Here is a 13,561-nt window from a genome sequence, read left to right as displayed (position 1 = left end):
GGGCAGAGGGAGTGAGAGCTACACGCACACACAGAGATAGTACTCACCTTTTTGCAAAGCCTCTGCTCCTCTAAGCTGCCACTTCTTTTTAAAAAAAGCTTTCTCCCATCCTTTTCTTTCTTTCTTTCTTTCTTTCTTTCTTTCTTTCTTTCTTTCTTTCTTTCTTTCTTTCTTTCTTTCTTTCTTTCTTTCTTTCTTTCTTTCTTTCTTTCTTTCACATTTCCCTTGCTGTGGGGTCACAGGCATTGTCCTGTCTTTCTCATTTCTGACAGCTGTTGGCAGTACACAGTTTTCACTCTGAAGTTGTTTCTACCTGGCAGAGGTAAAGTCAGGTACCTAAGGAAGATCATTTTCTCCTTTGCTTTATCCCTTATTCCCTTCCCCTATAATCGTTATCACCAATTCAAGGAGACAAAGACAGAAGGGTACTTGTTTTGTTTTTTTAAAACATGCTTTCACATAGTTCTCTGAATCTCCCTTCTCTGTAAGGCCTGAAGTAAAAAATGGAAGAGCAGTTGGGCTCCTTCAGCAGCTAGATTTATCCTGGGGTTCTCCTGATTTGGCAGGAATTGGTGGGAATTTAGTGAGTCCTGTAAGTGCCATTGATTTAATGTACCTGCTCTAGTTGCAACTTTGCTAAATGACAGGATTTCAACCAGCATGTTTGCAAATGTTGCAGCTATAGCCTGTGCGGCGAAAGGAGCGTGCCTTCTGGAATCCCACCATATAAAGTCTGGAAAAGGATATAATATTATGAAGAACCAGATTTATTCTTCACTTAATCGTAAAGACTTCTGCTAGATTCAGCTGTATTATTCGCCAGATAGTAGCAGCAGCACATTGAAGTGTGATCATGACAGACTAGCCAGAGGGAGCTGGAAGATATCATAAATCTGGCACCTGATCTGCTTCTTCAGAATGTTGAGTAGCATTCTGGGTACCAGGCAAAGAATTTTCTGTCCATGTCCACACCTCAGTCCATTCTCACAGCATCCAGGCTCACTGCTGTCCAAATGTAACTAAGATTTCCTGGGTGTAGCCAATATCCAGGAGCATTTGAATCAGCACTGAGACTGCACTGTGTGCCACTGTTACTCCCTGCAGAAAGCTAGGATAGTTGTGATCCTAAGTCCATCCCTCTTGAGACAAGGGCATAAATCCAGTAGTAAGGCACAACTAGAGTAGGCCCATAGAATCTGTGGAACTTATACAGGGGTTGACTCACGAAATCCCCACTGAACCAATGGGATCACTCTAATTGCTTACTACCTGATTTCAGCCACTCTTTTCATTTTGTGAGGCCCAGCCTTTTTGCCCCTTTTGCTATTTCAAATTCTTTAGCTCCAGCCTTTGCACCAAGCCGAAAATCTTCCTTGCAGAAACTGACTGCATCGTGTTGGCTCAGTCCTGCAACACCTTGAACTAAGAGACTTCTTTAGATATATTTGTTTGTGTGGCTTCCTTTGAGGTGGGGGATTCCTGAACAGCACAGGCAATTGTGTCTGGCATACTGTGTGTCCCATAGCAAGTGTGTTGCTATTTTTAACACAAAGTTTTATATTGCAGGGTCGTGTAAGAGCAGTATTTACCTATAGGTGCCAAATGGTAGCCCAAAAACAATCTGCTGAATCATTGCTGCTATTGACTGTGGAATGGGATAAAACTTGACTGGCTTTGTGCCAGGACGTTGATGAGTTTGCAGTCAATGCTGGCCCAAGAAACATTGTCATTTCTGCCAGAGGGCAAGATACTATATCCCACTCCCATTCCATGCACAGACTGATAGTTGAATCTTAGCTTTCACAGTGTCGACAGCGCAATGTTTTCTGAAGCACCTGAGGATTACAGGCTAGCTTAACAGGGAAAGGGCCAGCCGCTTGGCTCACACGGATCTGTCTTCTGGCATCTTGCTACTGCTCCCAAATTCCAGGCAGTTGTTGCCTGAAGTGCTTACGTTGCTGTGCCTTATGATAGGGCTGGCCCTGCCTCTTAAATGGGTGTGGGGATGTGAAATGAAAGAGGCCTGTGGTAACACCGTTCCCGTGCTCCATCCTCTCTTGTGAAATCACATACGCCCCAGACTGCTAAGCAGGTTGAGGAACAGAGATTTGAATGGGAAGAATCATTCCTACCTGTCATTCTCACATTTAATTATGTGGTGTTTTTTTTTTTTTTTGCAGCAATCATTTAGTGCAAAGATTTAATAGTAAAAAGTAGGGTGGTAGAGCTCTCACCAGAAAATGAAAACAATGTCTCAAGAGGAACAGTCCATTAAGTATTATAGCTTAGCAGTCTGAACTGAGTTCATTGCAAGGGGAGTTGCACACAGTGGAGGCCCAGTATACAGTTTTTGATGCTTCTGGATACAGGCAGTGTGTGGAAGAGTTGAGATATGTTTGGGCAAGAAGGATGCTCTCTATGAGCAACCGTACAGACATAACTCTCACCCATCTCATTGGCTCTGGGAAAAATGCTAATCAAGCAGATAACGAGGCAGAAAGATGTACAATAGGATCTCTATGAACAAAGGGAAAATTAAATTCTGTTTTCCTCTCTCTGACTTAATGTAGATGTGTTTGGTAGCAGGTGAAGAAAGAGGTTCTATCTGCCTCTTTGCCTTTCTGAATGCTGGGAAAGGGTTTTAGTGTGGAGATGAACTGGGAAAGAGGCTAGTCTGGGGCAGGAAAGAAAGGAAGATACTGTACCAAGCCTGCGCCACCACTTCTTCCATCCACATCCACTTTTGATGTGTGATCTGAACCCACCAAGCACTGGCATATGGATTTTCTGGATAGTAAAATTTGTGTCTCCTAATACATGGGGTGGGGAATTTATAAGAAAAAGCTTTAGAAAAAAGATTCGAGAAATTATAGTACAAAAAAAGGCTTACACCTGTCGGCCTCCTCACTGACTGATCCCAATAATTATCAACTCTTTTGATTAGCTGAAGTGTGCATTTTTTCAAAAACTAAACAAAAAAAAAACCCAACCCCTTACTATTATTTATTTAATATTTCACCTGCTTTGGTCCTTCATCCAAATTTCTAGTGTTGGCAAAAATATGAGCACCTGTTCAGACCAGGAGAACCTGACATCTTGATATACAAATGAGTTTGACATCCTGAGTACCAGACTAGTCAAACAAGTTTTAGTGGGAAACCCTGTTGGAGCCAGAAACTGTATCCAAATACAAGGAAAGAGAAGCAGCCACAATCTGACTCAGGAATTAGAGTGTATGATGTAATTGGAACATCCCCCTCTGATTGGTGTCCATCTTGTTTTAAATCCCTCTGGCAAAGGAGAGGCCACCATTTGCTGAAGCAGTTCTTCCAGTGTCAAATAGTTCATACAGCTACTGTAAAGAAGCTCCTTCCAAAGTTTAGGTGGAATCTGCTTCTCTGCAAATTGCTTCTAGTCCTTCCAAAAAACGTACACAGAACACTAGTCTGTTCTTTCTTATTTATTTTATTTTATTTATATCCCGCCTATCTGGTCTTGCAACCACTCTAGGCGGCTTTCTTCTGTGGTCAGCACTTTGGAGTTTTTGTAGACATCAGTAATAAATATCATACCTCATCTTAAGCTTTGCTTCTCACGGAGGATAGAGCTATTAAAGGTTGCCAGTCATGATAGGTAGGGTTTCAGAGGCAGTGTGTGACTATATGGGAGTTGCTGAGTAACACAGCTGAGGGAAGCTTTTGTGTTCATGTATTTCCATAGTGTCTGGTTAGTTGGTGAATAGATAGAACATTTGGTCTGATCCAGCATAGCTTTCCTCATATTCTTTAACCTGTTTGAACTTTGGCAGATATCATCATACTATAAAATTAAAATCCAGTGTACCTGCTGTGATATGAATTTTCTAGAAAAAGAACTAGAGAATTTCCAGTTCTCTAAATAATGCTATCTGATTTAGCATGTTTATTTCTACTCCTCAACAGTCACCTTCAGTGAGCACACAAAATATCTTAGATTTAGTAAACAGAAGAATTAAAGACATTATCCACATCAATTTTATGTGCATTATAAATTATTCAGAATATTTCCCAATAACTACAAAATATTTTGAACTGAAATATTTCCTCAGGCTGATGTTAATTTATCCATATAATATTATTTAAATGTTATATTCAGACATATTCAAAGGTTTATGTAGAAATTATTTTACTGGAATATTTGTAAAATTACATCTCTCTCATTTTTGTTAAATATGACTGTACCTGAATTAAAACACCATTTTTAGAATACATACCCAAATAGAGTTCTGCATGATATATAGACAATCCAGGTACTGCTTTTCTGAAAAGGAGAATTTTCTAATGCTTTTTCTGTAGAAAAAAAAACTAGCTCTGTATCTCTTATTCAGAAAAAAGCTTTTTCTCAACTTGAAATGGAATCACTAAGCAGTGCAGAGTGAGTGAACCTGGACGTGCTTCAGCAGAAGAAAATTACATTTTCCACTCCACATCATTGTATGCCTGAAGAAAATGCCACGAAGGACATTGTATTTCTCTTTCAGCTGCTGTTAAGAAGCCCCTTCTAAATACTTTTTGATATTTTTAATTCCAGCTGCCTGATGGTTCAGAGATCCCGCTCCCTCCCATAATTCTGGGCAAACTCGGCTCAGATCCTCGCAAGAAAACAGTTTGTGTCTATGGCCATTTGGATGTTCAACCTGCAGCTCTAGAAGATGGCTGGGACAGTGAGCCTTTTACTTTGGTGGAGCGAGATGGTAAGATACACTGATACCTGGCTTATGCCTATACATTTCCAGCCAAAAGGACGAAATGTCTAATCTGATCTCATCCAATGCAGTCTTTTAAGTGATTCAGCTTTCCCTTTAACTAGAGATCCGAACAGTTATTGATGCTGCTTACATTTTGGTGCTCTTTTTTTGGTCTCTTGAATTGTATCCTCAATTGTAAGCTCCCTGTACTTGGGAAACATGTATTTTGGCCACTGGTTGAGCTATAAATAGCAGCTGTAGCCTATGTCTGCCTTGAGCAAACTGGTTATGCTCATGTTCACCTGGGCATGAAAGGCCCTTTTTTCCCAAGTCTCCGCATGGCATATCTGCTGCTCCTTGACACCGCACACAACTTTTCCTTGGTTTAGTAATCTCACTAGTCTATATTTGGCATTAGAACAACTATGCTGTATTATCTGAGGTAGTCCACCAGTATCTCTCTCATGACAGTGACATAATAGGTATTCTATGGCTTTGCTTCTTCCAATCTGTGTAACCTTGCAATTGGTGGCATTAGATGCAATGCCCTTATCTGACTTCAGGTTGAGTCTCTTGTTTGGGCTTACAGCTCATCTCTGTTAAGGTTAGTTCCATTGCAACAGAATTTTCCCTTGAAACCATGAAATGGCATTGCTCCCTCTGAATCTGGACCCAGATGGGGAGTGCTAGCAAGAACTGAACCAAAGCAAAGCCACTGACAAATAGGAAGGGGTGTGTTCATAGGAGCTCTGAGGTCTGCAGAAGTACCAGGGGAAAAAGTTAAATCTAAATGGAAAGAAGCCAACCTTACTCCCATGAGGACTGAGCAAACAGAGTACCAACAAAATTTGGTGACATTTGGACGTGACATTCAGTGTGCTGGAAGAGGGTGGTGGTTGACTGAAGCATCTTGAATGTGGCAGGAACACCGCAATATTCTCTTGCATATCCTGATTCCCTGTTGCTGTTTTCAGTAACACCAAAATGCTGAATGAATTCCTGATTTTTTTTTCCTGCTGGCTCAGCCTAGCAAGTGGATTCGCATTAGTTTCTATGTTATCCATTACAGCATTGTATCCATAAGCCTGTGATTTTGATCCAGAGGCTGATGACTAAGCTGGCACAAACTGTCATTATGGTAACGATGAAATCCTGTAGCTCTCCAGCTGTAGGATTCTGCAAACCATGAAGTAATTCCTCTTTTACAAGAGTTCATGTGGCCTTTTGAGATTGAAAAGTGTACCATGGAAGCCTCTGACCTACGAGTATCATTAAAAAGGGGACTGAAAATAAAACAGCCAACATTATAGTGCCATTGTACAAAGCACTGGTAAAGCCGCACCTGGAGTATTGCATACAGTTCTGCTTGTGGCACCTCAAAAAAGACATAGTGGAACTGGAAAAAGTGCAGAAGAGAGTGATTAAAATGATGACTGAGTTGGGGCACCTCCCTTATGAGGAAGGCGCCTGAGGGGGGACATGATTGAAACATATGAAATTATGCAGGGGATGGATAAAGTGGCTAGAGGGAAGCTCTTTTCCCCCTCACGCAATACTAGAACCAGGGGACACCCACTCCAGTGGAATACTGGGATAGTGAGAACAGACAAAAGAAAATATTTCTTTACCCAGCATGTTGTTAGTCTGTGGAACTCCTTGCCACAGGATGGGTGATGGCATCTGGCCTAGATGCCTTTAAAAGGGGATTGGATAGATTCCTGGAAGAAAAGTCAATTGCAGGTTACAAGCCATGATGGGGATGTATAATCTCCAGGCTTAAAAGGATGCAGGGGAGGGGTATCAGGAGACAGGTATCTCTTGTGTGCTCCCAGAAGCATCCGGTGGGGCCACTGTGAGATACAGGAAGCTGGACTAGATGGGCCCTTGGCCTGATCCAGCAGGGCTCTTTATTTTATTATTTTATTTATTATTTGATTTCTGCTCCGCTCCTCTAGACAGAGTCTACTCAGGGCGGCTTACAAACAAGTATAAAACATTATAAAATGCAATCAAATATAACCATCAAAATATGTATAAAAGAATCGCATAATTAAATCAGCAAATTAGAAGATCAAGATGGAAGAAAAAACTAAAGAGAAAAGAAAATCTAGTGTTGACTGGAGGGAAGGCCTGCCTGAAGAGCCAGGTCTTTAGATGACTCTTAAAAACACCCAGTGAGGGTGCCAGGGTGACATCTGGCGGCAAGGTGTTCCGTAGTAGAGGGGCCACTGCCGAGAAGGCCCGGTTTCTTGTTCTTTCTTTCTGGACCTCTCTCAGCGTTAGGCCCCTCAGCCGTCTTTCCTGGCTAAAACAGGTGACTCGGGTAAGCTTTTCTTGTGTTCTTATAAGTTCCTGACAACTTCCTTCCCATCTCATTCCCATATTTCTCGTATAAACATCACATGGCTTCTCACTTAACATGGGTCTGCTCACCAGGGCTTGTGTACTTGAGATCCATAGCCCAGGCAGGAGTTGTGCTGTCAGGCAAATGTTAAAAGAGGCCTTTGGGTGCAGCTACTGTATGCAGTGTTTGTACACTAACACAATGTTCATTCAGGCTGTGGATCCCTACAATGTTAAGCCAATATCCACAGTTGAGTCAGCTTCTTCTGAAGTAGGTCTTGTTGCATGTTTGTCATGCATCGTGCTTAAGGCCTTGAAATGGGAAATCAGGGCTTTTTCGGAGAGCAGCTACTGAAAATGGGTCACGGGGGTTTGTGTGTGTGTGTGTGCGTGCGCATGTGCTAAATGCAATGTGGCATTTAATGTGCCAGTATTTTCTTGTAAAACATAGCATCCATAGGAGGTCTGCTCAGGATTGGGACTGCAAGGAGGCAGAGGTATACAAAGCACCACAACTAGGATAGTGGTTGTGCCAAGTTGCTGCGAAATACAATGACAGCTTATTTCCAGAACATGTATCAGCTTGGGGGGCATCACATTTTGTTGAAATTGCAACACCAAAGGTCCCTTCTTGTTTGGCATTCTCTGCAGCTGCTCTTCTTAAAGGAGAAAAATGTGTTAAATGCAGCCATGCATTTTGCACACAAACCTAACACTAATTGTGCAGTGGTCTCTGTGTGGCAGAATATAGTGATGAGAAGAATCAAGATCAAAACGTCTTATGCCAAGGGTGGGGAATTTTGTGCTTTCCAGAGGGTTTATGAAGCACTATTTCTGTCATAACTCAGAGCCACTGCTGGTTAGTGACAGACCTTAGTATGACCTACCTCGTGGGGCTGTTGCAAGGAAAAAGTGAGGAGGAGGCTTGAGGAAAAACTGAATATAAATGTGATAAATAAAAGATAAGCAGGATTATCTAGACTGGGGAGAATTGGAGTTCAGCAACATCAGGAAAGCTACATGTCCCTCAACCGTGCCTTGTCTAGAGCTCTTGTACAGGCAGTTTATTTTTAAGGGTGTCCATTGATTACTTGAAGTTTATAGACTCACAGCTGAATGTGTGTGAACTGACTTAATTTATGAGCCTTGCTGCATGTTAGCCAGTAATCTCTGACAGCTCATTCACCCATGAATATAGATGTTTCATGCTACAGTCATCAAGTGATATCTGCATATGTATGTTTTAATTGAGTATACAAATGGAGGGATTACTGTAATTAGGATTTCAGGCAAGCAGATGGTTTATTCATAAAACTAGGATAAACCTGTTGAGATGTACAAACAAAGCAAGGGGCGCTGTATTCCTTATATGCTGCCGCTTACTGAGACTTAGGTAGCTGGATAGATGTTCCATTCCACTGTTATCACCACTGCCTCTGACCTCTTTGTTGCTGCTTTAGGGAAGCTCTATGGCCGAGGGTCAACGGATGACAAAGGTCCAGTGCTCGCCTGGCTGAATGCCCTTGAGGCTTATCAACAAACCAAACAGGTATACTTGTCTACTCTGTTGTACATTCTGCCTCACCAGTAAAAAATTAAACTCTTGAACTTTGTATTAAGCCATCACAGTTATCACTTAAGATAAAAATTTAATCTGCGGAATTTGACATTTGATTTCTTGCTGGGTAACAACACCTCCTCTTCTGTCTTTGATGGTTTCAGAAGTTATTAGTCATTTTCCAGCATGTTGTTTCCCCTGCCATGCATCTGGGTCATAAGGAGCTACCTAGAGGTCCTCTGGAGCAGTGGTCCCCAACCTTGGGCCTCCAGATGTTCTTGGACTACAACTCCCAGAAGCCTTCACCACCACTTCTGCTGGCCAGGATTTCTGGGAGTTGAAGTCCAAGAACATCTGGAGGCCCAAGGTTGGGGACCACTGCTCTGGAGAAATAAATATGCTTGTGCCTTCCTTTTTGTTGGTTATGGAAGCTCGCAGCTTTGTGATGCACGTGGTACTGCAGGTTGCAACCAGACTTAAATTAATGGACGCAGTCTTGAAGTGCATACCCCTTCATATGTATGCCAAGTTTTAGATGTCTAGGACTTGGAGAATCAGTGGAGTCACAGTCATGTTGTCTTTTATTATAAATGTCCCTGAGATTTCCTTTGAATACCCAGTGTGGTATAGTGGATAGAGTGATAGACTAAGATTCGGGAGACCTAGGTTTGACTCCTCACTTGGCCAAGGAAACCCATGTGGGAATGGAACTATTAGAGTCACTGTAAGTTGGTTCTGACTTGATGGCACATTATGCGCGCACGCACACAAACACACACACACAAGCTGTCCTTGGCAGTGTGCAAAGGTTTAAAAAGAGAGATGGCCCCTGGCCTATATACTTACAGTCTAAAGATACAGAAAGCATGGTGGAAGGGAAGAGGATGAAAAAAAAACTAAACACAAGTTCTAAAACCAAATTCTGATTAGGTGAAGCAGCCACTGAGAATTTATGCAGCATATCTTTTGAATGGGAGAAAGCATTTGTTTCTACACCTTTGTGATAAGGCTTCTCTGTGTTCTTTCCCTGTAGGAAATTCCAGTTAATGTAAAGTTTTGCCTAGAAGGTATGGAGGAGTCTGGTTCTGAAGGCCTGGATGACTTGATTTTTGCACAAAAAGATACTTTCCTCAAAGATGTAGACTACGTTTGCATCTCTGATAATTACTGGCTGGGAAAGAAGAAACCCTGCATCACCTATGGTCTCAGGGGCATTTGCTATTACTTCATAGAGGTAAAGAATCAAAGAGTAAATCTTGGCACCAAGAAGCTGGGACAACTAGAATGAGCTTTACAGGCCAGTCCTATGCATACCTACTCAGAAATCAGTCTTGTCAATAGGAGTCACTCTAAAGTAACTAAGTATGCAGACGATTTCAGGTTGAGCTGTGTATTTTTTAGCTTGAAGTTTCCACGTCTTTGCTGACCTGGCATTCGTCGTGTGAAGAGGAGACTGCAGATGGTGGTTGTGAACTTTTGTATTATATTTTGTGATAGCGCTTGGCTCCTGAACAGTTACATGAGGTTGCCTCAGCATCTGTAGCAGTGTCTGTAATATGACATTCTTAACTTAGCAAATTTGAAGCAGTATGTCAAGTCAGGGTGGGCAAAATGTAGCCCATGATTGCAGGTGGTGCCCCCCCCAGAGGTCTTTCCTTTCTTCGACCCCATCCAGCAACTCTTGTTGACCACAGAAGGGGGTAGATTTTAAAACAATTGGAAGGGGGGGGGGAAACTGAATGAAATTGAGTACATTTTCTGAAACAAGGTCTACAGATTAATTTGCAAGGATCTGTAAGTCTTACAGTTACCCATAACCTAACCCTGACCCTGATACTGGTGTGTCGGAATAAGTTAGTAGCAACAAGGAAATAGTGAACGATTGAAATAATCAAGTGCATATGACTGTTCATGGACCATGAGTTTTATTTCTTTGTTGCCTTAAAGGTGGAATGCAGCGACAAAGACCTTCACTCTGGAGTATATGGTGGCTCAGTCCATGAAGCTCTGACTGACCTTGTCGCTTTGATGGGTAAGGCCTGTTAACTTCCCAAGCTTATGCTTCCTCGGAAGTAGGGGTCTTCGAGGTCCTGCATCAGAAATAGTAGTAGTAGTAGTTCAAAAAAGCATTTCATGTTCTTTAAAAAGAAAAGATAAAGGCAATGTTAACAATTGACAGAGAAGCTGAAGTCTCATTGAGAGGGCAAAGATCCATGTACAGGAAAAAGATAGCTGGCAACCGTTTTGTATGTATATGGCTCCTGCAGTCACAAGCAGACTGCTTATCAACTGTTTTAACTGTGTAACTATGGCTTGTGCTGAGCCATGGAGTCGAATCCTACTCTTGTATGAGACCAGTTGCTACTGAGGTCTCAGACAAGGTTGCCAGTAAAGTAGCAATTTATAAAAAATCAGTAAATCTAGCTTGTCTGTATCAGAAGGTGTGATTGAATAAGTAAATGCATATAATGTTTGAACCGCAAAGCTTGAAGGGACCTTTTGGATCATTGAGTCCAACCCCTGTCAAGGAGGCACAGGGGGGAATTGAACTCCCAGCCTCTGGCTACACAGCCCAATACCTAAGCTTCTGAGCTATTCAGCAGTTCATGTAATACCTTTGGTATCAACAGACAATCCTAACTAGCCCTGGCAAGTGGCTTTCCCCTCTCCTTGTCACTGAAATTATGCCTTCGTATCTCTGCTGCTTAAAGAGGCTGGATGTATGCGGCCCATACTGTGGTATTCTGTTTGTAAAATGCCTCAGAAAAGGAACACAGTTGGCACAAAAAGTGTCTCATTATGGTGCCAAGGTACAGTGTGGCCCTTGACCCAAGATTTTGGGCCCAGTTGACCATCATCATTCTCATTCTCATTTCTGTCTTGCCTTTCATCCAGGATGGGGACCGGAAGCAACCTGCAAAAGAGATGGCAGTATTAATTACAGCAGTGAATCACTGGTTTTATTTCTAGCCTTGTGCACAGAGCAGTAAATGATATAACCAGTAATTCTTTAATTAATTGCAATTTACCACTTTCATTTATGCCATTGCACTTATGCTAGTGTATGTAAACAATAGGATTACAGTATGGCCAATTTTTTTTTAATGCAGTTAATTTAAAGTAACGTAAACAGTTGGAAATAGACTCAATGTGGTGTAGTGCAGTGGTTCTTAACCTTTGTTACTCGGATGTTTTTGAACTGCAACTCCCAGAAACCCCAATCAGCACAGCTGGTGGTGAAGGCTTCTGGGAGTTGCAGTCCAAAACTCCTGAGTAACTTAAGGTTAAGAACCACTGGTGTAGTGGACAGAGTGACGGATGAGGCCTGGGTTCAAATCCCTGCTCAGCTATGAAAACTCACTGAGGGTGTGGAACTGGTAAAACCACTCCTTTATTTCATTTACCTTGAAAGCGCTATTAATGACACTATAAGTTGGTTCCAACCTGATGGCACATAACAGCTGCAAACACTTTCAAAGAACATAGCTTGACTTTGGCATTCTGTGTTGTGGATTTTTGCCCTCTTGTCCGCAGCTGAATTGTTCAAAATGTAATTGGTTTAAGTTGCTTTTATTGCCTACATCCTGTAGGGCTGTGGTCTCCAACCTTGGGCCTCCAGATGTTCTTGGACTACAGCTCCCAGAAGCCTTCATCATCACCTCTGCTGGCCAGGATTTCTGGGAGTTGAAGTCCAAGAACATCTGGAGGCCCAAAGGTTGGGGACCCCTGCTGTAGGGTATAGCATACCAATCAATCCATCAATAATGCCTAGAGCCTGCATCCACTAGTCTCAGAGTAAATCCATTGAACCAGAAGTGTTGATTAACGATGCAGCAGTTTCAGTGTATTTACTCTATTGGAGACCAACAATTGCGAAGAAAACATGGCAGCAGGGAACAGCAGCAAGAATGGTCTTCAGTTACTGCCCTATGAATAGCAAATGTATAGGATCAGCAGTGACTTCTTTAACTCCCTAGCTCATATTCACTCATATGTTACTTCATGAACCAACTCTCAATCTTGCCTAAACGGCAGCCTAACAAATATAAGTTTCTGACATTTGTGTCAAAATGTCATGGTGTGGAGAAGAACTGGAAAAAAAAGTCACTGATTTTTAAACCAGATGAACTAGGGAAAGCTCTGAGATCTCTCTTTGCCCAAAAGGTCATATACAGCAGGCAAACCTTTGAACTTCAACAGCAGTAAATTTTCACCTCCTAGAAATTAATAACTAGAAATGTGACTGGATAAGAGCAAGCAAAGTCCTGAAGGGCTTCTCTGTGCATATATCGGTCTGACAAGTTAGCTGTTACAGCAAAGGACTTGATGTTTCTTGGCTGAAACATTTGCCAAACTATGTAGTAAAGCATTCATGTGCCTTTTTGTTTGAGCATGGGACAGAAGCTGTTTTAGCTCTTAATTTCTATACTGGGGAAGGTGAATCAGAGTCTGCAGCAGCATTGTTTCCTTCTTTTGGCCCAGATATTTTTGTGTTTGGAGAATTCTGGTTCCTCTTTCCAACTCTCATATTGCGTGATGTCTTCTTCCCAACAGGGTCCTTAGTGGATAAGAAAGGGAAAATTCTCATTCCTGGCCTTTATGATGCAGTGGCTCCTGTCACAGATGAGGAGCATCAACTCTATGACCGAATTGACTTTGATGTGGCGGAGTATGCAAAGGATGTTGGAGCCACACGATTGCTGCATGAAACAAAGGTGGGATGCACAAATGCACACACCATGGTTTCCTTATTCATTTTGCTCACTGATTAGCAGGCTTACTTGGGAAAAAGTTGCGCAGAACAAAGTGGGCATTGCTTTTAATTAAACATACATAGAGTTCCAATGTTGACCTCACATTTCCTTGCCCTTCTGCCCTTCCTACTTACACATTTAGGGCTTCTTTCAAATGAGGCAACTTTTGGCTTTTGGGAG

General features: G+C 42.1%; 1 protein-coding gene across 3 annotated transcripts in view; it reads left to right on the top strand.

The window, feature by feature from the left end:
• Positions 1-13,561, top strand: part of LOC110083377 (cytosolic non-specific dipeptidase) — a 29,452-nt gene that overhangs the window by 10,638 nt on the left and 5,253 nt on the right. For all 3 annotated transcript variants that reach the window (XM_072998748.2, XM_072998746.2, XM_078393525.1), the window contains exons 4-8: positions 4,570-4,732; positions 8,530-8,618; positions 9,661-9,861; positions 10,575-10,659; positions 13,182-13,342. In XM_072998748.2, coding sequence (XP_072854849.2) covers positions 4,570-4,732; positions 8,530-8,618; positions 9,661-9,861; positions 10,575-10,659; positions 13,182-13,342 — 699 coding nt within the window. The remainder of the gene's footprint in view (positions 1-4,569; positions 4,733-8,529; positions 8,619-9,660; positions 9,862-10,574; positions 10,660-13,181; positions 13,343-13,561) is intronic.

Source organism: Pogona vitticeps, chromosome 4, assembly GCF_051106095.1.
Source record: "Pogona vitticeps strain Pit_001003342236 chromosome 4, PviZW2.1, whole genome shotgun sequence".
NCBI classification, from domain to species: Eukaryota; Metazoa; Chordata; class Lepidosauria; order Squamata; family Agamidae; genus Pogona; species Pogona vitticeps.
Note: the sequence above shows the minus strand (reverse complement) of the source record. Positions and strands in the feature narration are given on the sequence as shown.